Source organism: Neovison vison, chromosome 4, assembly GCF_020171115.1.
Source record: "Neovison vison isolate M4711 chromosome 4, ASM_NN_V1, whole genome shotgun sequence".
Classification (NCBI taxonomy): Eukaryota; Metazoa; Chordata; class Mammalia; order Carnivora; family Mustelidae; genus Neogale; species Neogale vison.
Genome location: NC_058094.1, coordinates 55,554,533 through 55,576,265, shown reverse-complemented (window position 1 = coordinate 55,576,265; position 21,733 = coordinate 55,554,533). Strand labels below are relative to the sequence as shown.

The 21,733-nt window shown below is 34.2% G+C and overlaps 1 protein-coding gene across 2 annotated transcripts in view; it reads left to right on the top strand.

Annotated features, from left to right (window-relative positions):
* Positions 1-15,445, top strand: part of ZC2HC1A (zinc finger C2HC-type containing 1A) — a 48,523-nt gene extending 33,078 nt beyond the window's left edge. The window contains exons 8-10 of one of the 2 annotated variants that reach the window (XM_044245414.1): positions 1,564-1,680; positions 5,644-5,751; positions 12,858-15,445. In XM_044245414.1, coding sequence (XP_044101349.1) covers positions 1,564-1,680; positions 5,644-5,751; positions 12,858-13,023 — 391 coding nt within the window. In that variant the 3' untranslated portion in view covers positions 13,024-15,445. The remainder of the gene's footprint in view (positions 1-1,563; positions 1,681-5,643; positions 5,752-12,857) is intronic. The other variant, XM_044245413.1, reaches the window with a different exon arrangement.
* Positions 15,446-21,733: the final 6,288 nt, after the last annotated feature.

The window sequence follows — 21,733 nt, the reverse complement described above, 5'->3', positions numbered from 1 at the left end:
ACAGTAACAAACTATAGAAGAACGTAAGTGATTTGAACTTAAGAATAATATTTACTGGGCACCTGGGTGGCTCAGTGGGTTGGGCCGCTGCCTTCAGCTCGGGTCGTGATCTCGGGGTCTTGGGATCGAGTCCCACATCGGGCACTCTGCTCGGCGGGGAGCCTGCTTCCTCCTCTTTCTCTCTCTGCCTGCCTCTATGCCTACTTGTGATCTCTCTCTGTCAAATAAATAAATAAAATAAATAAAATCTTAAAAAAAAAGAATAATATTTACTGACATTTAGCCTACGTAACATTTTAATTGTGTGTGTGTATATGTATATATAAATCACATATACATATACATAGGTAGATCATCTGAGTTGAATTTATAACACAGCAAATGGACAAGCACCACCATCTGCGAAGTATTAATAACAACTTTCATAATAAAATACCTGCTATGTATAAGATACTGAAAGAATAGAAATATTAATAAAGTGTGTCCCTCTGTAGAGCCCTTTATAATCTGGAACAACGAACAGCTTCTTTTAGACACTAAATGCCAAAATGAATTTACCACAGTGTCCCCAGAGTGTAGCATAGTGCCTGATACATAGTAGATGCTCATGATTTGTAGGATTAACGAATAAGTGGAAGAGTGCATTGGAGCAAACAAGCATCCCTTAAAAGAGTATCCTTTTTAAGTTAACGAGCAGTAATGTGTTATTCAGTAGTCGTTTAAGATAGTTCTCCTACCTTCTTAATTTAATTTTCACTTCTCCCTACAATGAGTGAATATTGGTTGGTAATAATATTACATAGGATTCAGTTATTTGGTTGATGTAAAACAATGACTTCTCTACAAACCTGCAGTTTTTCCTATTTTCCTCCAGGTGGAGCTCCTTTATACTTTTGATTAAAAAAAAAAGAACTTCAGATGGCAGGTCCACTTAACATTTCTACATGTGATTTTTCAGATTGCCAACCCTGTTTTTTCATACATCATGCTTTATATTCTCTGTACAAATTTCATAATCATTCTTCGTTAGAAAATCAGATAGAGTTAAAGATATAAATATCATTTATTTGATTGCTTTATACTTGGAATTTTAAATGCAAGAAAAATTATAAAATAATAAGAAAAAAGGAGAAAAGTACTATGAAATCAGGGAAGGAGAAAAATTAGATTATTTGTGAACTCAAGGAATATCAGCTCAGCTTACTTATCAGGATAGTAACTTCTAGTTCACTTCTAGGTTCAAAAATTTTATTTGAAACAATTTTTGTCCTTCTTAAGTTTCTTTATTGCTTCCAATGCCCTGCTGTGTATAAATGTGGTATTTGTTTGGGTGTTCGTCACAACTGGCAGGGTGGCCAGGAGCAGCAGAATTGTCATATCTAATAGCGGACATTGTATGATATCCAAGGATTCTTTTTGACAGTCCTTAGCCTGGCAGTCCAGTAATTAAGAGCGTGGGGGGTAGATTTCTGATGAACCAGAATAATGTTTAAAAAAATTTTTTTTAATATAAAGAAACAAACAGCAGTCTCCTTATGAGTACACCTTTATATATTTTAATAGTAAGATGGACAAGTTAGGCCCTCCACTTCGAACTGGAAGACATGTGCAAAGGTTGTATGACAGTGATACAAAATCAGACAGTGCCATCAAAAGACATGAGTTATTACCCATTTACAAGTAAGTATTTGTAACTCAGTTTGGTTAACCTTTTTCAGATATTTCCTTAAAGCCTTTGTATAATTGAATACTATAAACTTATACATTCCTATATTTTAAAAAATCTTATTTTAATCATTTTTAAGCCAAGAAGTGCTAAATAATCTTATAGGATTTAAAACACTATGTGTCAGATGAACATTTCGGTTGTTCTAAATAAAGCTGTTTTTAGCATACACTTATTTCTATTAAATTTTAACTTTTAGAGGGGTTGAAATATTAATCACCTTCAATGATTGTTGTCTTTATGAAGCTTTCTTTCAAGAGTATATATATATATATTTTTAAAGATTTATTTATTTAAAAAAAAAAGATGTATTTATTTGAGAGAGAGCACAGGGCACAGGGCAAGAGGGGCAGAGGAAGAGGAAAAAAGACTCCCAAGCAGACCCCATCCTTGCATGAAGCCTGACGCAGGTCTTAATTCCATGACCCCAAGATCACCACCTACACTGGAATCAGGGGTCCAATGCTTAACTGACTGTGCCACACAGGCACCCCTTTGGAGTAATATGTTCAAAAAGAAGAGTACAGGGGATATTATGCCATACATAATATGTAATATTGCTGTATTATTTTTTAGTTAGGATGATTAATTATTATAAAAAGGCAGAAAACAAAGAGATTTTAGAGAATATTCAGTCCAGGGATTTTCAATCTTTTGGTTAAATTGCTACAAATTCCACATAAAATGGGGAAAAAGATATGACACTCTCCTCTGTACTGGCACAGAAAGCTGAAAACAGAGGTGAGTGGCAAGGGCAGTCACCTTGGAACTCTTCCATAGAAGTCTAAAGGGTTTTCTAGATTGGGCTCCAATACCAACTCTGGCTCTCTCATTTTAAAATGATGAAATTTGAATCAGATAAGTTACTTATTAAAGTTGAAAAATATATTATTAAACAGAGTTCATTTAGTTAACTTTTATTTTTAATTTTTTTTAAGATTTTATTTATTTATTTGACAGAGATCACAAGTAGGCAGAGAGGCAGGCGGAGAGAGGGGGAAGCAAGCTCCCTGCTGATCAGAGAGCTCGATGCGGGGCTCAGTCACAGGACTCTGGGATCATGACCCCAGCCAAAGGCAGAGGCTTTAAACCACTGAGCCACCCAGGCGCCCCTCTTAGTTAACTTTTAAACCAACTCCTACTACAGCATTGTCTTACCACATATGAAAAGAAGGATTAATTTAATTAAATAGAAAATAAAGTTGGGAGAAACCTTTAAAATATTAGCAGCACCCATGTGTTATTTTTAAGTAGTTCATGATAAATCATACGAGGAAGAATTTGTGCCCTGAGCCATTTTTCTTAGTACTGTTGTTGTTCTCTAGTCTCTCTGAAACGTGTTTCAAAGAAACACTGATTAACAATAAGGTGGAGTAAGTATAATTCCAAAATTAAACCTTCTTTTGTTATTTTTTGACCTAGAACAAGCAGACTGCAGGTACAGAATAAGGGTAGCATTTTTCAAACTCTGGACAGGAACAAAAAAGTGTTGACCATGTGAGATTATGTCAACATGTTTTAAGTCCTAATCAAGACTGTTCTTCCCAATCTCTTAAGAATGGTTCCCTATGCTCAGATTCCACCTCTTAGAAACAGTTACTAAAAGTACATGATAGGTAGTTAAGAATGATGGTTACTGATGATGATCTTATTTTCTCTAATTTTTCTCTTCTTTTTTTCTCCCCCTAGTTTTTATTTTCTAATTCTTTTTTTAAGCGTTATTTTCTAATTCTTTGAATAACTTCATAGATATGGTGAGGTTATGTGTCTATATCCATAGGTGTGTTTGTATTATCTGTGTATCTCATGTACATATTAAATGAAGGTGATAGGATTTCTAACAAGGCTTTGTTCTAGAGCCAAAAAATAGAAAATGTGTCCTTTCTAGTTCTCTTACAACTCTCACTGGAGGAATTGCTATTGTTTGGCAGTGATTTTCTTAGAGATTGAATTCCTGAAAAGGTACTATAGCAGTTCAACTTCCTAGAGGGCTATTTAAGAGTAGAGTATATGTCATGTTTAGACTATCAGCAGGCATTTGAAGAGGGCCAGGGTAACCCAATCATGTACCAAGATGGTTCTAGTCAAAGTTTAGAAAAAATTTGAAGTAACTATTCAAAGCAGCCTCTCTTTGAACAACAGACAGCATTCCATATTGAATATAATAAGATTTGTAATATGACCCACCTAAATTCAGGTTCAAATACTGTGGCCTTATAATAGCTTTGTAGCGTACTTAATTTCTCTAATATGATTTCTTCAATTTTAAAATGGGAATAATATTTTCTGAGATTGCTATGAAGATTAAACCAAGTAAAGTAGTCATAGTACCTGGCATAATATTTGGCATTCAAAAAATAGATGTAGTTATTAACCTGCGTGTATTTTGGAGGTGGCTATGTAGAATTTTCAGACTCTCCAGCTTTGCTTTATAAAGGAGAAAAATTTCAGCCATAGTTTAAGAACTTACAATCTAAAGGAGTTTTAAAAAGTATTCTGTTTGTTGCTATGACCCAATATTGCTTATCTCTGAAATGAAAAGATTTGACTAAATCTCTAAAGAGGAACTAGCTTTTTATTTACCATATGACCCCAAGTTCAGCAACATACTGGATGTCACCTTGGTTGTTACTTAACCACTCTTTGCCTCAGTTGCCTCATTTCTAAAATGGAGTTATTAATACTACTTAATCCATTGGATTATTATGAGGATGAAGTAACTTTATATATGAAAGCAATTAGAAATCTGTACCAAATGTAGTAATAAGCAACATTTTGTAAATGTTGACTAGGAACAGTATCAATATCGTTAATAGTAATAATAGTATCATCATCATCATCAACTATTCTGAATGTTTGTATAAATTGCAGTTGGTATCCACAATTTCTTTTAAGGTAAGTGATGATAGTCATACTTTATAAATGGGGGAACTTGGATACAGCTTGGCCACTACCTCCATATTAGTCAGTAGCAATTGGGATTTGAATCCAGATTCATCTGAATCTCAAATCCTATACTTTTACCATTATACCATCATTCAACCCTCTGAGCTTTCTTTGTTTCCTGAAATTTCATAAAGGGAATTAAGTGATAATCCAACCAGAAATCCTCTACTAGTAACAGATAGCCCAGGCTGTATACTTGGTGAGATTAAGTCTTAAAAGGGAAAATTATATTAACCCATTTATTTTAGTTGCTATTTCCAAAAACAGGCTTTCATAAATTGAAAATTATTAAAATGGTTAGCCTATGGTTTTTTCTTGGATTAACCATATCTCATAATATATAACATTATTTAACAGTTATTCATAGGCATTTAACAAGATACCTCTCTATTTTAAAGGAATTATAGATTTAAATTTTTAAAAACCTAAAGCCTGTCAGGATTATTGACTTAAAATTTCATGTAAAGCATATGTGTGTATGTGTGTACACACATACACACACACACACACACACACACGTATATATATATATATGGTTTTTAAAATTAATTTTATTTACAATCAAGTTAATGTTAGTAAATGCAAAATGCTTTGGTTTATCCTTTAACTACTGTTGTTTTCAGATTTAAAATAATTCAGTTTTACTCTTTTTTTTTTTTTTAAGATTTTATTTTATTTATTTGAGAGAGAGAGACAGTGAGAGAGAGAATGAGCGAGGAGAAGGTCAGAGAGCGAAGCAGACTCCCCATGGAGCTGGGAGCCTGATGTGGGACTCGATCCCGGGACTCCAGGATCACGCCCTGAGCCGGAGGCAGTCGTCCAACCAACTGCGCCACCCAGGCGTCCCCAGTTTTACTCTTTTGAGTTCACCTTTCTACAGCCTCAAAATTAATCATGTAAATAAGCAATATAAGAAATAAATGCTTGCTATTCAGTACCTTTTCATTATGCCATCTCTTTCTCTCTTCTAGAACTAACATCAAACCTCGAAATTCCACACCACCAAGTTTGGCAAGAAATCCTTCCTCAGGTGTGGTTACAAACAAAAGAAAAACATATACTGAGAGCTACATAGCCAGGTATGTTTAGCTCTGAGAGTCTATTAATTAAAATAAAAATGAATATATGTAGTCTTCTAAGGACCAAATACAAAATATGTATCAGGCTTTTAATAGAAAATCTGATTTTTCCTTTGCTATATGATTTATTTTCACTTTAAGCTGTACACTAAATAGTTTGGGCATAAATGATTTTTATTTCATAAATGATATTTTTCTAGACCTTGTAATTATTATTGTCAATGCTTGAGAACAGTTTGTTCAGTTTTACTGCATTCATTTGTGTTCTCTATCTTAATTTTAAGTGTAACATGATTATTTTTACCTCTGCAAATTGAGTAATAGACCCTTTAGACTGGTATTATAATTTTCAGCAGTATTTAAATTTATTTAAATTACCTGCTGAGCTTGTGATTATCCATGTACTTCCCTTTCTTATCTGTCACAGTATTTGTACAACTGACATTCGCTCTAAGTATAAAACAAATCATTCCAGTTATATCTATATATCTATATATCTATATCTCCTTATTACAGAAAGTTTTAAGGCAGTATACAGAGATCCATGACCTACAGTGAGATAAAATTTTATACAAAATTGAAAATATGAAAAGGAAAAATGAGAATTAAGAGCTAAAGGAAAAAGAAGGAATAAAGTTAGTCCCCAAAATATGTGTCATGAGATGCTGTATACAGGCTAGGTTTCGGCCATATATTTGATCCAAATTTGTAGTGGCCAGAGTACAGGAATAGTTAGTTACATGATTCATGTTGTATTAAAAAAAAAAAAAAATCATTTCTCTGTGAGAGCACACCTAGTTCTGAGACTTCAAAAATCTGCCTATGAATTCTCATGGAGTCACTGGATAATTTATTACTATTTTTAAAATTTTATTTTATTTACTTTCAAGTAATTAACACATAGTATATTATTAGTCTCAGAGGTAGAGTTCATTGATTCATCAGTCTTATATAACACCCAATACTCATTACATCCCGTGCCCTCCTTAATGTCCCATCACCCAGTTAATTCATCTCCCTACCCATCTCCCCTCCAGCAACCCTCGTTTTTTTTTCCTATGTTCAAGAGTCTCTTATTGTTTGTCTCCCTGTCTGATTTCGTCTTGTTTTATTTTCCCCTCTCTTCCTCTATAATCCTTTGTTTTGTTTCTTAAATTCCACATATGAGTTCTTAAATTCCACATGAGTGAGATTATATAGTTGACTTTCTCTGATTGACATATTTCACTTAGCAGTTCCATCCACATCATTGCAAGTGGCAAGATTTCATTTTTTGATGGCTGAGTAATACTCCAATTCGTAACACACACACACACACACACACACACCCCACATCTTCTTTACCCATTCATTTGTGGACATCTGGTCTCTTTCCATAGTTTGGCTCTTATGAACATTGCTGCTATAAACATTGGGGTGTAGGTGCCTCTTCTGATCACTACTTTTGTGTCTTTGGGGTAAATCCCTGGTAGTGCAATTGCTGGGTCCTAGGGTAGCTTCTCTATTTTCAACTTTTTGAGGAACCTCCACAATATTTTCCAGAGTGGCTGTACCAGCTTTCATTCCATTTCACCAGCAGTGTGAGAGGGTTTCCCTTTCTCCTCATCCTCGCCAACATCTGTTTTTCCCTAACTTGTTAATTTTAGCCATCCTGACCAGTGTGAGGTGATATAGCATTGTGGTTTTGGTTTGTATTTCTCTGATACTGAGTGATGTTAAGCATTTTTTCATGAGTCTGTTGGCCATCTGTATGTCTTCTTTGGTGAAATGTCTGTTTGTGTCTTCTGCCCATTTCTTGATTGGATTATTTGTTTTTTGGGTGTTGAGTTTGGTAAGTTCTTTATAGATTTTGTATACTAGACCATTATCTGATAGGACATTTGCAAATATCTTCTCCCATTCTGTTGGCTATCTTTTGGTTTTGTCGACTGTTTCTTTTTTGCAGAAGCTTTTTATCTTCATGAAGTCCCAATAGTTCATTTTGCCTTTGTTTTCCTTGCCTTTGGAGATGTAAGAAGTTGCTGCAGCTGAGGTCAAAGAGGTCACTGCCTGTGTTTTCCTCTAGGATTTTAATGGATTCCTGTCTCACATTTAGGTCTTTCATCCATTTTTGAGTCTGCTTTTGTGTATGGTACAAGGAAATGGTCCGGTTTAATTCTCCTGCATATGGGTGTCCAATTTTCCCAACAACATTTGTTGAAAAGACTGTCCTTTTTCCATTGGATATTTTTTTCCTGCTTTGTCCAAGATTGGTTGACCATAGAGTTGAGGGTCCATTTCTGGGTTCTCTATTCTGTTCCATTGACCTATGTGTCTGTTTTTGTGCCAGTACCATACTGTCTCGATGATTACAGCTTTGTAATATAGCTTAAAGTCCGGAATTATGATGCCACCTACTTTGGTTTTCTTTTTCAACATTCCTCTGGCTATTTGGGTTTTTTTCTGGTTCCATACAAATTTGGGGATTATTTGTTCCAGTTCTATGAAAAAAGTTGATGGTATTTTGGTAGGGGTTGTACTGAATGTATAAATTTCTCTAGGTAGCTTAAACATCTTAATAATATTTGTTTTTCCAACCCATGAACATGGAATGTTTTTCCATTTCTTTGTGTCTTTCTCAGTTTCTTTCATGGTTAGGTTTATTCTTAGGGATCTTATGGTTTTTGGTGCAGTTGTAAATGGAATCAATTCCTTAATTTCTCTTCCTTCTGTCTTATTGTTGGTGTACAGAAATGCAGCTGATTTCTGTCCCATTGATTTTATATCCTGCCACTTTGTTGAATTATGTATGAGTTCTAGAAATTTTGGGGTGGAGTCTTTAGGGTTTTCCACATGGAGTATCATGGCATTGTGAAGAGTAAGAGTTTGAAGAGTCACTGGATAATATAACAGATAACTTTTTTTCTCTGGTTTTATTGAGAAGTAATTATCATACATCAATGTATAAGTTTAAGGCATACAGCATGATGATTTGATTTACATATATTATGAAATGATTACCATAGTAAGTTTGGGTAACACCCATCTTCTCATACAGATATAATAAAAAGAAGGAAAAAAGAAAAAAAAAATTTCTCCATTGAGAACTTTTAGAATTTACTCTCTTAGCAATGTCCCTATCACACAGCAGCATTAACTATAGTCATTATGTTGTATATTACATCCCTTGTACCTGGTTTATCTCCTAACTGGAAGTTTATACCTTTTGACCACCTTCCACCAATTCACCTTCCCCATTCAGTGGATAACTTCTTAATTAAAATCTCTACTATAAGTATGACAATGCATTTCATAAGATGTTTTTTTTAAGATGCCCTCAATACAGGCCTATAACATGATATCCTATGATTCATCAAAATTTGCTGTGATATATATGTGTTATATGTAACTATATATGTTTCTGCTTTTGTTATAAGTATAAAACATATACAGGTATCCATTATTCAGATTTAATCCAGGAATAGATTTTTAAATATTAAGGGTTTTAGCTGTCAGTCTTGGTTGTTGCCCTTCAGAAATAAGCACCTGTGGAACTTTCTAAAAATGAACATGTCCATGTCCTTCCCAGAGAGGTTTTGATTTCTTTGGTTTGGATTTTTAAATTTTTTTTTTTTAAGATTTTATTTATTTGACAGAGAGAGATCACAAGTAGGCAGAGAGGCAAGCAGAGAGAGAGAGAAGAGGAAGCAGAGAGCCCAATGCGGGACTCAATCCCAGAACCCTGAGATCATGACCTGAGCTGAAGGCAGAGGCTTAACCCACTGAGCCACCCAGGCACCCCTGGATTTTTAAAATTTTAAGAGTAATGATTATGTATAACAAAGTATGAGAACCATAAAGGAATAGGTGAAATGCTACATTTGCAGCTAGATTCTTTCATAAATACTGTTTGTTTCACCTAAGGTTTTGATACATTTTAAATATTAAAGAAGTGAATTTAATGTTTCTTGGGGTCCCAAAGCTGGCTTGCTATGTTGTTGTATATGTGGAGCCTTGTGTTTTGAATCCATGCTGAATGTAGGATTAACATCTGTCATAAAATGGGAAACTCAATAAATACATGTGCTTAAATAAAAAATTCATCTTATCTTTCTAAAGAGGTAGACAAACGAAGTGACAACAGGCAGGGGCAAAAATCCCATTAAAAATGAGTTTGAATTCTTTTATGTTTTCTTTTATTTCTTTCTTTTTAAATGGTTAATATGTGATAGTAAGCCCTGAACCTTATTCACTTGACTTGCTACACTACCCAGATAGAATAATTATAACCACAACAGATGAAGAAATTTCACAGATTTCTTTTTCTGGAAGTGTGTTAGGCTACATTTTCTGAATGGTCCTTCCACTGAAAACACCTAGAAATGTTACACAAAATGGGGCAAATATCCTTCTGAATGTGTAGCTTAGCTCTCAGAAAAGTAAGGGAAACTTCCACAGGTAAGTAAATAAAGGAAACCAGAGGTCAGCTTGGTAAATTAACTCTGACATTGCACTTACATTTGAGATTTTGACTTATCTTGCCTACTTAAATTCTTTAATTTTAGTGTCATTTTGGGAGAGAGGACAGTGATTTCTTAGACTTTGATTTCTTAGACTTGCACAAAGTGGAGATTTAGAAACTCAGCTTTCCCTTCCCGTCTCCTCATGCACCTTCCTCTAAGCAGGGCTCTTGAAATGTCCATTAAGAGGTTGTCTTAGGCTCGGCTAGAGGTAATCACATGGTAAAATAGGACATTAGGATTATTTATAGGAAATAGGAAATGCAGTAGGCAGTGTCTAGTGTTACTCTTTCCTGGGAGCCCTTGCCCAAGTCCTGGAGCTAGTTTTCTTTGGCTGTCCAAGTGACAGCTTACGTATGCGAGAACAAGATCTTAACAGATGTGTGTAGGATCAGTTTAATTGGAAATTCTGTGTCCCCAAAGGGAACCAGTTTCTCTTGTAACAGCCCTGTAGACATAGCTTTCAGGTTGTCTTGAGGGATGTCTAATTTCTGTGGATTGCGTGTAAGTACTGTTGCCTAGAAACAGCTGGCATTCCACCTTTTGAAAGGTTTTCATTAAAGAAAGCTAGGAAGTTATCCCTATGTTAGATATGACCAAAGAACCAGAAAAAGAGTTCTCTTTATGTTGTACTATATATATTAAAATAGAAATGATTATAACTGATATTCTTGTGACATTTCTGCTTTTTAAAGAAAATGCTTCTTAAATGTCACCATTGAACATGAAGACTGATATAGGATTCTATAATCTACATTTTATCAGTGACATTCCTTTTTATTCCTGATTTTCTAAATGTTTTTTTAAAATAAAAAATAGGTGGTGAATGTTATTGGATATCATATATATATGTATATATATATATATATATGTAAAATCAATATTTTTAAATCCCTGAATCTGTTTATGTGATAAATTATATTAATAGACTTCCTAATGTTAAATCAGTATTATTTTCTGGAATAAATCTGAAGTGTCTTGAATTGCATATGTTTGTAGATTGTGCTTACTAAAATTCTTGGAGATTTACATGCATTTCCAAGTTAATAGTTGTTGATTATAATTTTATATTCTCTTAGTCTGAATATAATGGTTTTACTGACCTTCGAAAAGAAATTGAGGAATGTTGTTTTTCAACCCCCTCTGCTGGAAAAGCTTAGTAGGAAACTTACCATGATTTTTCCTTAGTATTTTATTTATTTATTTAATAGAGTGTGAGAGAGAGAGAAGGCATGAGTGGGGGAGAGGGGCAGAAGGTGAGGGAGAAGCAGACTCCCTGCTGAACAGGGCTCTATTCCAGGGTCCTGGGATCATGACCTGAGCTGAAGGCAGACATTTAAGAGCCACTCAGGTGCCCCTAGAACTTACCATGTAAAATTACTATGAGTCCACTGTGTGTGTGTGTGTGTGTGTGTGCGCATGTGCACACACGCCTGCACATGCTCACTGATGAGGAGGTATGTTAATTACTGATTAACTGATGAGTAGTATGTTAATTACTGATTCAGTAACTTTAATGATTCTGTCTATTTAATGATATAGTTGGTTTGAAATCAATTTTCATAAGATATTTTTCTACAAAAGTTTTCACTTCATCTAAGTTTCAAATTACTAGCATGGAATTGTTCTTATAATTTATATTTCTGCTATCTATATCTGTAGTTCTGTCCTTTCATTCTGAGTATTGTTTATTCCTTTTTTGTTGATCAATCTTGAAAGTTTACTTTATCATTTTAGAAGGACCAAATATTTTACTTTATTTATCTTCTTTATATATTATTCATTCATTTACTCAATAAAAGTATTTACTGAGAGATGAGTTTATGTCAGGTACTTCTCTTGATCCTAGACTTAGAACAGTAACAAAATAGATAAAGATCCCTGCACTTGGGGAACTCACAGTCTTATGGAGAAGACAAGATGTAACAAAAATGACATATATTGCATGTTGGGTGGAAAACAATAAAGCAAAAGGGGACACAGTTTACACTGGCAGTGAGTGTCCAGAGCCATGAGGATTGCAGTACAGGGGATGAAGGTTGAAAGAATTTGAGTGTGTATAACCAAATTAGACCAAAGGACCTAACAAGATTCAACCTGAGTAACGATGAGAATTCAAGTGAAAAGACTCCATGGATACAGTGAAAATAACATCACATATTGGGAGAAATTATATATATATATATATATATATAGTTTTATAATGTAATAATATATACATATTTATTAAATTATGTATTTGGAAGAAAGATGTCCGTCTTTCCTCAGGGCAAGGTTCCAGTTTTCTTTTTAGTGATAGTTTTACAGAAGGGACAGTATAAATTTCCATTCTATTCCCATTGTAGTATATGCCTAATACATTGAACAGATGGAAAGTGTGGTGGTATTTGCTCATGAAAAATTCTCATAAACAGGGACAAATATAATGCCAGAGAAAATATTTAGTATTTCATTATTAACTAAAAGGGGTTTTAAAATTTGAACTAGAAAAAATATTAAAACTAAGCAAGCTTTTACTTATACTTAGTGTTAAGTACTGTTTTCTAAGGGTTATGAAAACTGCTGACAAGAACTTGTGTTTCCACTTTTCTTCCTGTACTCCTTCAGGCCAGATGGAGACTATGTATCTTCACTCAATGGCGGAAACAGTAAAGTCATGGAAGGAAATTCAACAGGACATTTACCAAAATTCTGCCATGAGTGTGGGACTAAATACCCTGTAGAATGGGCAAAGTTTTGCTGTGAATGTGGCATTCGAAGAATGATTCTGTGAATAGAGCCCCAAAAAAGCTAAGTCCAGAATTTTATGACTGTTCCTGCTTGGACAGCTAGAGCACTTCCTTTAGTAATTTTATGCTAAAATTATTCAAATACTTTTTTCAGCAATTTTTGGAGCATAATTCTTTGGCTGTGAAATGTGTGTGTATATATATGAATGTGTACATATACTGTATATAATAAATACCTGATACCCCAAACTGTGCCATTCAAGGAAATAGTCACTCATCTGTCAGAGAATAATTTCAAGTGGAATCATTAACTTAGGTATTACTTTTCTGTTACAGTTGTTGAAGCACATTAAGCATACCTTCACAAAATCAAATGCTAGTGCTCAAGCCCTTCAAGCTTTAGGATGATCGTTACTTTGAGGAAAAGTCAGAACAAACATTTTTATTATTGGTGCCTATTTTCACATAGTATAAGATTAGATGCTTGGAATTTTGCAAACGAAGAGAGTATTCTCAGTTGCATTTAGTTATGTAAGGTCATTTTCCTGTAGAGCTGTTTTACAGTTAATTTTATAAATATTTTAAAAAGAGAGGAATTCAACCTCTACAGGTCTATGTTGTCCTTTACTCGATATATCATTAATTATATAATTTAGAGATCTTTATTTATTCTTTAAAATGTAATTATGCAATTTCCTTTTCAGAGACACAAGACTAAAAAATATAAATGTATTTTATTCTAGTTATAGCTTAATGACTTTTTTTTACCTCTGTGTGTTAGTTGAATGTATATTCTTTCTATTTCTATTATGTCTCCATATTTCACTTTTTTCTTTTTCATTACCTCATGTCTGAGGAGTTTTAGTTTCCTACTTCCTTATTTTTGCAAAGTTTGAAAATAATTATTTAATGTAAGAGGCACAAGATTCCTTGCAAAATTCTACATGTTCATTTCTGTGTCTGAATTTAGAAGAAATTATTTTAATGGATTTCAAAGCAAACCACCTGACCCTAATAAATAATTTGGATAATTGATCATTACTGCAGGGCATGCAGGTAAAAAGTATTATTTTTTAATTTCCCTTGAAGTATAGTTAGATGTAGTGATGAGTTGGCTAGGGTCTAATTTTTCCTACTTATATTTTCTGTTTAGTGTTTAATACTGAAATACCATTCACATCACAGTAAAAAAAAAAACACTGAAAATGTACTGCTTTAATGCACAGCTGACTTATGTAATTAAACATTCACAAAAACTTAATTATACTTTAACTTTGGCTAAAATACAGCTTTTAATTGTTGTTACTTTCAATGTGACAGTATTTAGTAGTAGATTCTTTGATTGCCTGTGCAGCCCAGGTTCAATAATTCCTTAGTAATTTCTGTTGAATGGAAAGAAAACAGCTTTGATCTTATAAAGGTGTAAGCAAATCTCCTATAGGCCATTTCTAATTTCTCATTTATGATTATGATCAACTGTGTAAGGGTTAATGTAGAAATTTGTGGCTTTTAATTTTCTCTGAAATTTATTTATGCTTATACTTTATAATTGTATTCATTAGTGTTTTTGGTTTTGGTTGTTGTTGTTATTGTTGTTTTCCGTTCAGGCAAGGGATGTAAACTTTGAGGTAATAGGAATTGTCATTTTATGTACCTTACAGTTTTCTTTCCTGACTTTTCATTAACTTTTTTAAACTGATTGTCTTTATTCAGTCATTGGTCTAAAAAAAAAAGAGTCCATTAGCTAGATAAAACTTTAATTAATTTAGGAGAATAATGTACATAAATTAGATTTTCATTTCAATGATATATGTTATTCTGTCTTGTTATAAATCATACAAAGAACTTTCAACTTTGTTTTCCCTGGAACTGAGCACTATTTTTCGTTTTCCAAGTTTGTTTTTGTTTTCTTTTAAGACCATATAATTTTTACCCAAGGAAGGAGTAGGTAAATGAGCTCAAAGTGGCACATGTTTGTTTCTCACAGAATTTTGCAGTAGCCAGTAAATGTTATAATGTACTACATGGAAAATGAGTTGGTAAAAAATCATCCAATTCTAGAACCCAGAGATTATTATAAACAGTAAGTAGGTGAAGTACACTTATGAATTATGAAACATGTTGTGACAGTGTATTTAAATGCATTTTTGTATTACTTACTTGTATTATTCTCACATTGATTTGTTGTGCAGTAGTTCAGTTTATAAGAAATTTTCCTAGATCTATAAATCATTTACCTTTTTATTTATTTTCACAAGTATTTGCAGTGTGGTAGAATTAAAAAAAATGATATGATTGTAAGCTTAAATTAAAAATGTAAAAATTGCTTATATATTATTCTGAAAGTCATTAGCTTGAAAAATAAGATTATTATGGTTGCTGTTGTCTCTTGTCCACTCTGTTTTTTATTACAAATACTGTCTTCATTTTTGAACCAATTCAATAAAGACAGAAAGCAAAAAAAAATTTTTCAGTTGGTCTTTATTGACGTCTTAGCTTTTAACCAGACATAGGTAGTAGAAAGATAAGAGTACACTGAAATCTGAAGAAAATATTCCAAGTCAAAATTCACATTCTTTTAATGAGATAGTAGCTTTTCATTGGCAGGTTTTTTGTGCCATCAGCTTTTGAAGAAATTGCTATTATTTTGTAGAATTGAAGTGTTTTATGGCATCTAAGTATTACAAATAATGTTTCATTACAAGATTTCTAAGACAAAAATTTTCTTTATTCTAGTAAAATATAGCAGTTAAAAACATTAGTGAAGTCAAGGTTAATAGGAAACATTGTGGATATTTCTAGTCAGGTAATATACAGTTTAATGGCAAACAGTACTGGTTTGTGATCAATACTTAGTGATTTAGATGATCATATTTAAAATTTTAAACAGTAGTTGTCTCTAGTAAAAATACAATCAAATTAGACACGTTTGGTTTGTATTCAATTTTCCCTGGGCTAGAGGCAAATACTTTTACCATGAATAGAAGCTCAGGGAATGAAAAATAATAGAAGAGGTACATAATTACAAAGAAATCTTGTGTCTTTATTTGCATTGCAGGTATATATGTATTTTATATACTGGATGTATTTTTAGTACTAAGATAGGTTAACTTTTCCTGACTATATTATTGAATAGAGCAGTGGAAAAATCATTAAAACTGATTTAATGATAGCCACACTTTCATTTAGAAATTTTTGAGATTAGTACTGTCAGAATACTCATAGATAATATTGCCTGGTTTATATGTGAACTGCTTTTTGCCACTAGAGGGTGCTTTTAGATAATTTAATATTGCCAGCTTCCAATTCTTATTTTAAACATTTTTTTTTTTAAGATTTTATTTATTTATTTGACAGAGAGAGATCACAAGCAGGCAGAGAGGCAGGCAGAGAGAGAGGAGGAAGCAGGCTCCCTGCTGAGCAGAGAGCCCGATGCGGGCCTCGATCCCAGGACCCTGAGATCATGACCTGAGCTGAAGGCAGTGGCTTAACCCACTGAGCCACCCAGGCGCCCCCAATTCTTATTTTAAAGGCCTCTCAACAATATAGGTATGAGATAGATATCATGATGTTACAGAGATTTATAAAAGACAGTTTTTATTTTGTCGTGATTTTAGTAATTCATATGTTGATTTTAAAAAAATATTTTATTGATTTATTTGAACAGAGAGAGAGATCACAAGTAGGCAGAGAGGCAGGCAGAGAGAGGGGGGAAGCAGGCTCCCTGCGGAGCAGAGAGCCCAATGTGGGGCTCTATCCCAGGATCCTGAGATCATGACCTGAGCTGAAGGCAGAGGCTTTAACCCACTGAGCCACCCAGGTGCCCCTCATATGTTGATTTTTAAGAATCTTAGTCTACGGGTTCCTGGGTGGTTCAGTCGTTAGGCGTCTGCTTTCGGCTCAGGTCATGATACCAGGGTCCTGGGATTGAGCCCCGCATCAGGCTCCCTATTCATCTGGAAGCCTGTTTCTCCCTCTCCCACTCCCCCTGCTTGTGTTCCCTCTCTTGCTGTCTCTCTCTCTGTGTCAAGTAAATAACAAAGATCTTAAAAAAAAAAAACAAAAAAAAACCCTTAGCTCATTTTGGGTACCAGGGTGATAGTAATTAATAGAAATGTTTAATATTTCCCCTTATAATATTTTGTTAGCCAATTGTGCATCTCAAACATATTACTCAAATATTACCAGATACTCCTTGTACTATTACTTTAGTATTTCATCTTAGTTGCACATTTCCTTTTAAGATAATTTTTTTAATCATTTAACCCTACTTAATGATATCAAATATAGGAGAGTGACATCTACTTATTATTTTTTATTATTTTATTTTAATTCCATTTAGTTAACATACAATGTTATATTAGTTTCAGGTGTACAATATAGGGAGGGATCCAATACTTATATACATCACCCAGTGCTCATCACAAGCGCACTCCTTAATCCCCATCACTTGTTTCATCCATCCCCCATCCCCCACACCTTCCCTCTAAAAACTGTCAGTTCTTTATAGTTAAGAGTCTGTTTCTTGATTTGTCTCTCTCTCTTTCTCTTTCTTCCCCTTTGTTCATTTGTTTAATTTCTTAAATTCCCCATACAAGTGAAATCCTATGGTACTCATCTTTCTCTGACTGACTTATTTTGCTGATCATTGTACTTCATGCATGTTGTTGCAAATGAAAAGATTGAGAGTGACATCTCTTTAAATAAGTAAGTTGTTAGACCAACTAATATGAGATACACAAAACTAAAACTTTAACTTATACTTACTTGACACTTTAAAACTTTATACTTACAATATTAAAAAGACTTTACATGTTCTTCATTCTCTGATATGCTAGGGATCGAGAGCAATAGATAAGATGTGATTAAGTCCTTGCTGTAAAGTTGATGTAACTCACTGGGAGAAGCTGATATATACACAGACAAATACAACTTAGGACAAAAAGGAGGATTCGTTTTCATGAAATTTTATTATAAAGTACCAACAAAATACCACTGAAATATTGAAGGTAGATCTTCTTATCACACGTTATACAGCTGCTTTTTTTTTTTCCTGCTTTTTTTCTTTTCATCCCTGTCCCAGTGCTTAGGAGGAAGCCTGGGAGAATGGGAGTGAGAGCTGCGCATTCTGCACCTTGCTGGGGAAAAGGCAAGGGTAGTAGAAAGGGTGTGTGTGCAATGGGGTCCATTGGAATGTAAAGTGTGAACTACTTGGGACTGTCCTGAGGATTGAGGAAAAATGATGCTGAGTAAATGATGCTAACTTGTTTCTATGCCTGTTTTGAATTTGTACGGATAAGGTTGGAGATTGCCAGTAGTTCTGAGTAGTGGTGCATATGCTTAATAATGAAATGCTGATTTTCATTCATCAAATCAACAATCTTAAATTATACTAAAACTGAAAACTGTCATAGTGCACCTTATCCACTAATGGTGGAAATAAAAATTGATAATACTTTTTGAAAAGTTGACTAATTTTATTTTAAAAGCCTTTAAAATAGTCATGCCTCATAACTTAGTAATTTTGTTTCCAAGGTACATACTGTTTCTTGAGAAAGTAATCTGAAGTACAGAAAAATACTTATGCAGACCATGTTTAATAGGACTGTTATTTGTTGTGATAAAAATGAAGCCATTTGGCCGACCTATAAACACAGAGAACGCACTGATAGTTGCCAGAGGGGAGGGGAGTGGGGGGATGGGCAAAATGGGGAAAGGGGAGTGGGAGATTTAGGTCTCCAGTTAGGAAATGAGTAAGTCACGGGAATATAAGGTACAGCATATGGAATATAGTCAGTGATGTTGTGTTGCATGGTAACAGACGGTAGCTACCCTTGCGGTGAACATAGCATAATGGATAGAGAAGTTGAATCACTATGTTGTACACCTAAAACTAATGGAATATTGTGTGTCACCATATGTAAATAAAAAATAGTAATAATAAAAAGTCAATTGAAATTACAAAGTTTCACTTAGTAAGTTAATGACTAAACTGCTTATTTTAAAAGTTTTTATTTATTTATTTGACTGAGAGAGAAATTACAAGTAGGCAGAGAGGCAGACAGAGAGAGGAGGAAACAGACTCCCTGCTAAGCAGAGAGCCTGATGAGGGGCTAGTTCCCAGGACCCTGAGATCATGACCTAAGCCGAAGGCAGAGGCCCAAGGCACTGAGCCACCCAGGCGCATAAAAGGCCAATTGAAATCACAAAAACATTTAGTAAGTTAATAACTAAAGTGCTTTTAAATAATTTAAAATGGTATAACAAGGTTCTATCACTAAGACAACTAGTCTAATACATATGTAAAGAATGGCACAGATAAAGTCTCGAAATATATTCCTCAGTATATTATATTTTTTCTACTGGAAGGATATTTTATTTTATATTTTCTTTATATTTTTATACTATCAATTTTTAAATGAATATATAATAATCTTTAAGAAAGAGAGCGTTATGTTTCCAAAATCACTTGCATGTAGTAGTAGTAGTAGTAGTTTGTTTAGAATCACTAACTCATCTTCAGTTACTTTGTAGCTAGGTATAATTTTAATGAGATTATTTTTCCTGAATTTCATGCAAAGGATATTCTAATATAGTTCCTTCCCCCTTCCTAATTGCTTATTACATATATGATTTGAAGAGTCCATGGTATGCAAGTAAAGTTTTACTTCGCAAAACATAGAAACTAAACTGGTCTAAATAAGACCATTTTATTGTTGCGTTGGAGGGGGATACATATGGTTATCTGAAATATTTACATCTGTTTTCACATATTTACCTGTTCTGCTTATCTTTTAAACTTTAAAAGTGTTTAACGTTATCTTCTTATTTTCTTCTAGTTATTTTAGTCAAGGAAAATAATTTTAGAATCAGTAAGTTTTAAAAATTTTTGCTAATATTTCCAAACTTCTGTTCCTTCTGGGGAAAATGCATATGAGCCCCCACAAGAAACCTCTGAAATTTTTTATTTTAAACCTTAATTCCTCAAGGGTGATTCTCTTTGGAAACATACTATCCAATTAACTATTAATTTGAAAATTTAAAACAATAGGCTTGTTTTTTTAGCATGTCTCACTACAGATAAAATCAAAACTCCATTTGGATGAGCAGCATGTACACTAGACCAGCTCTTTATCCTCGGTGAGGCACTATGTTCACATAGTCTCCCTTTGGTCCACACTGGCGTCATTCTCCCTCTTGTATCCATAGAAAGGTTCTATCTCACTAATGCCATTACCAGAAAACCTGTATGAAGAGGAGGGGCAGTTATTCATGGCCTTAAATACTTTACTATAGTTTACGTAGAAAACATCAAACAATACTAGGAATTAAAACCTGTCCCAAGTCCTACCTAGTAGTGAGCGATTTTGATCTATTTTAAATCTAAATTTTGTTACTTTCTGGAATGGGCATTTGTTAAACATTTGTGGTTAGCATCTTTTAGAAATTCTCCTCTGTGTGTGATGAGTTTTTGATTTTGAATCCCACTGCCTCAAGAAGATCATAACCAGAGTTTAGTTTTCCATCCTTTCTTTCAGATGGGGAGTAGTCCTGTCACCTGACGACTGAACAGACTTGGATTCTAAAATAAGCAAAGTGAAGAAGCAGCCATAGAAGCAGCAGCATCTGTTGTTGGGGAGGAGGGGGCAGGGGGAGGAGTGGGGGGTTGGAGGGTTGGCGAAGTTTGCTGGAGAGGCACGAGCTTCAAAGGTGGCAGTGGCAGAGTCCAGGTGTGCTTTGTGCCCTGTGGTAGCACTTGGTCTGACTTTCCTCCTCTGGAGCAGTCTGTCAGTCTAAATTGGGTCTTGTTTCCAGTTACAGAGGCACCACCATTAATTATCTGGCTCTCCTAGAGATTCTGTGAATTGCCCAACAAATTTTGATAGATATTTTTTTGCTTAAACTAACTGGACTGAGATTTGTTATTTATACTTAAAAATTCTCCAGTGATAAAATTTGACCTGACCTCATGCTTCCCTTTTATAATGGCCATGGTAATGGGAAAACTGCTTACAATCATATTCTACAGGAGGGAATCTTCAACATATTGAATCAAGATACCTTTCCTTATCCCAGTTATGGTAGCAAATAATCACAAACTGAATTTTTTTTTTCAGGAAGATAGAAACCTTTTTATTTATTTATTTTTATTTAAATTCAGTTAGCCAACATATAGTATACCATTAGTTTTTGATGTAGTGTTCAACAATTCATTAGTTGCTATAACACCCAGTCCTCATCACATCACGTGCCCTCCTTAATACCCATCCCCCAGTTGCCCCTTCCACCCACCCACCTCCCTTTCCACAGTTTGTTTCCTGGAGTCAAGAGTCTCTCATGGCACAAACCGAATTTTAAGAAATATGCTATAATCAGGGGCACCTGGGTGGCTCAGTGGGTTAAGCCTCTGCCTTCGGCTCAGGTCATGATCCCAGAGTCCTGGGATCGAGCCCCGCATCGGGCTCTCTGCTCAGCAGGGAGCCTGCTTCCTCCCCTGTCTCTCTCTGCCTGCCTCTCTGCCTACTTGTGATCTCTGTCTGTCTAAAAAAAAAAAAAAAAAAAATCTTTAAAAAAAAAAAAGAAATATGCTATAATCATAATTACACCTATTGGGCAGGGCTACTTTGAGGATTATCAGAAATGTGCCTAAAATCTCTGTGCGATGTTTGACACTTAACAGGCTATCAGTAAAATGGCAACAATATTTAGTAGTAGTAATAATTTTGGATATATGTGTATGTTCATGTTCATCAA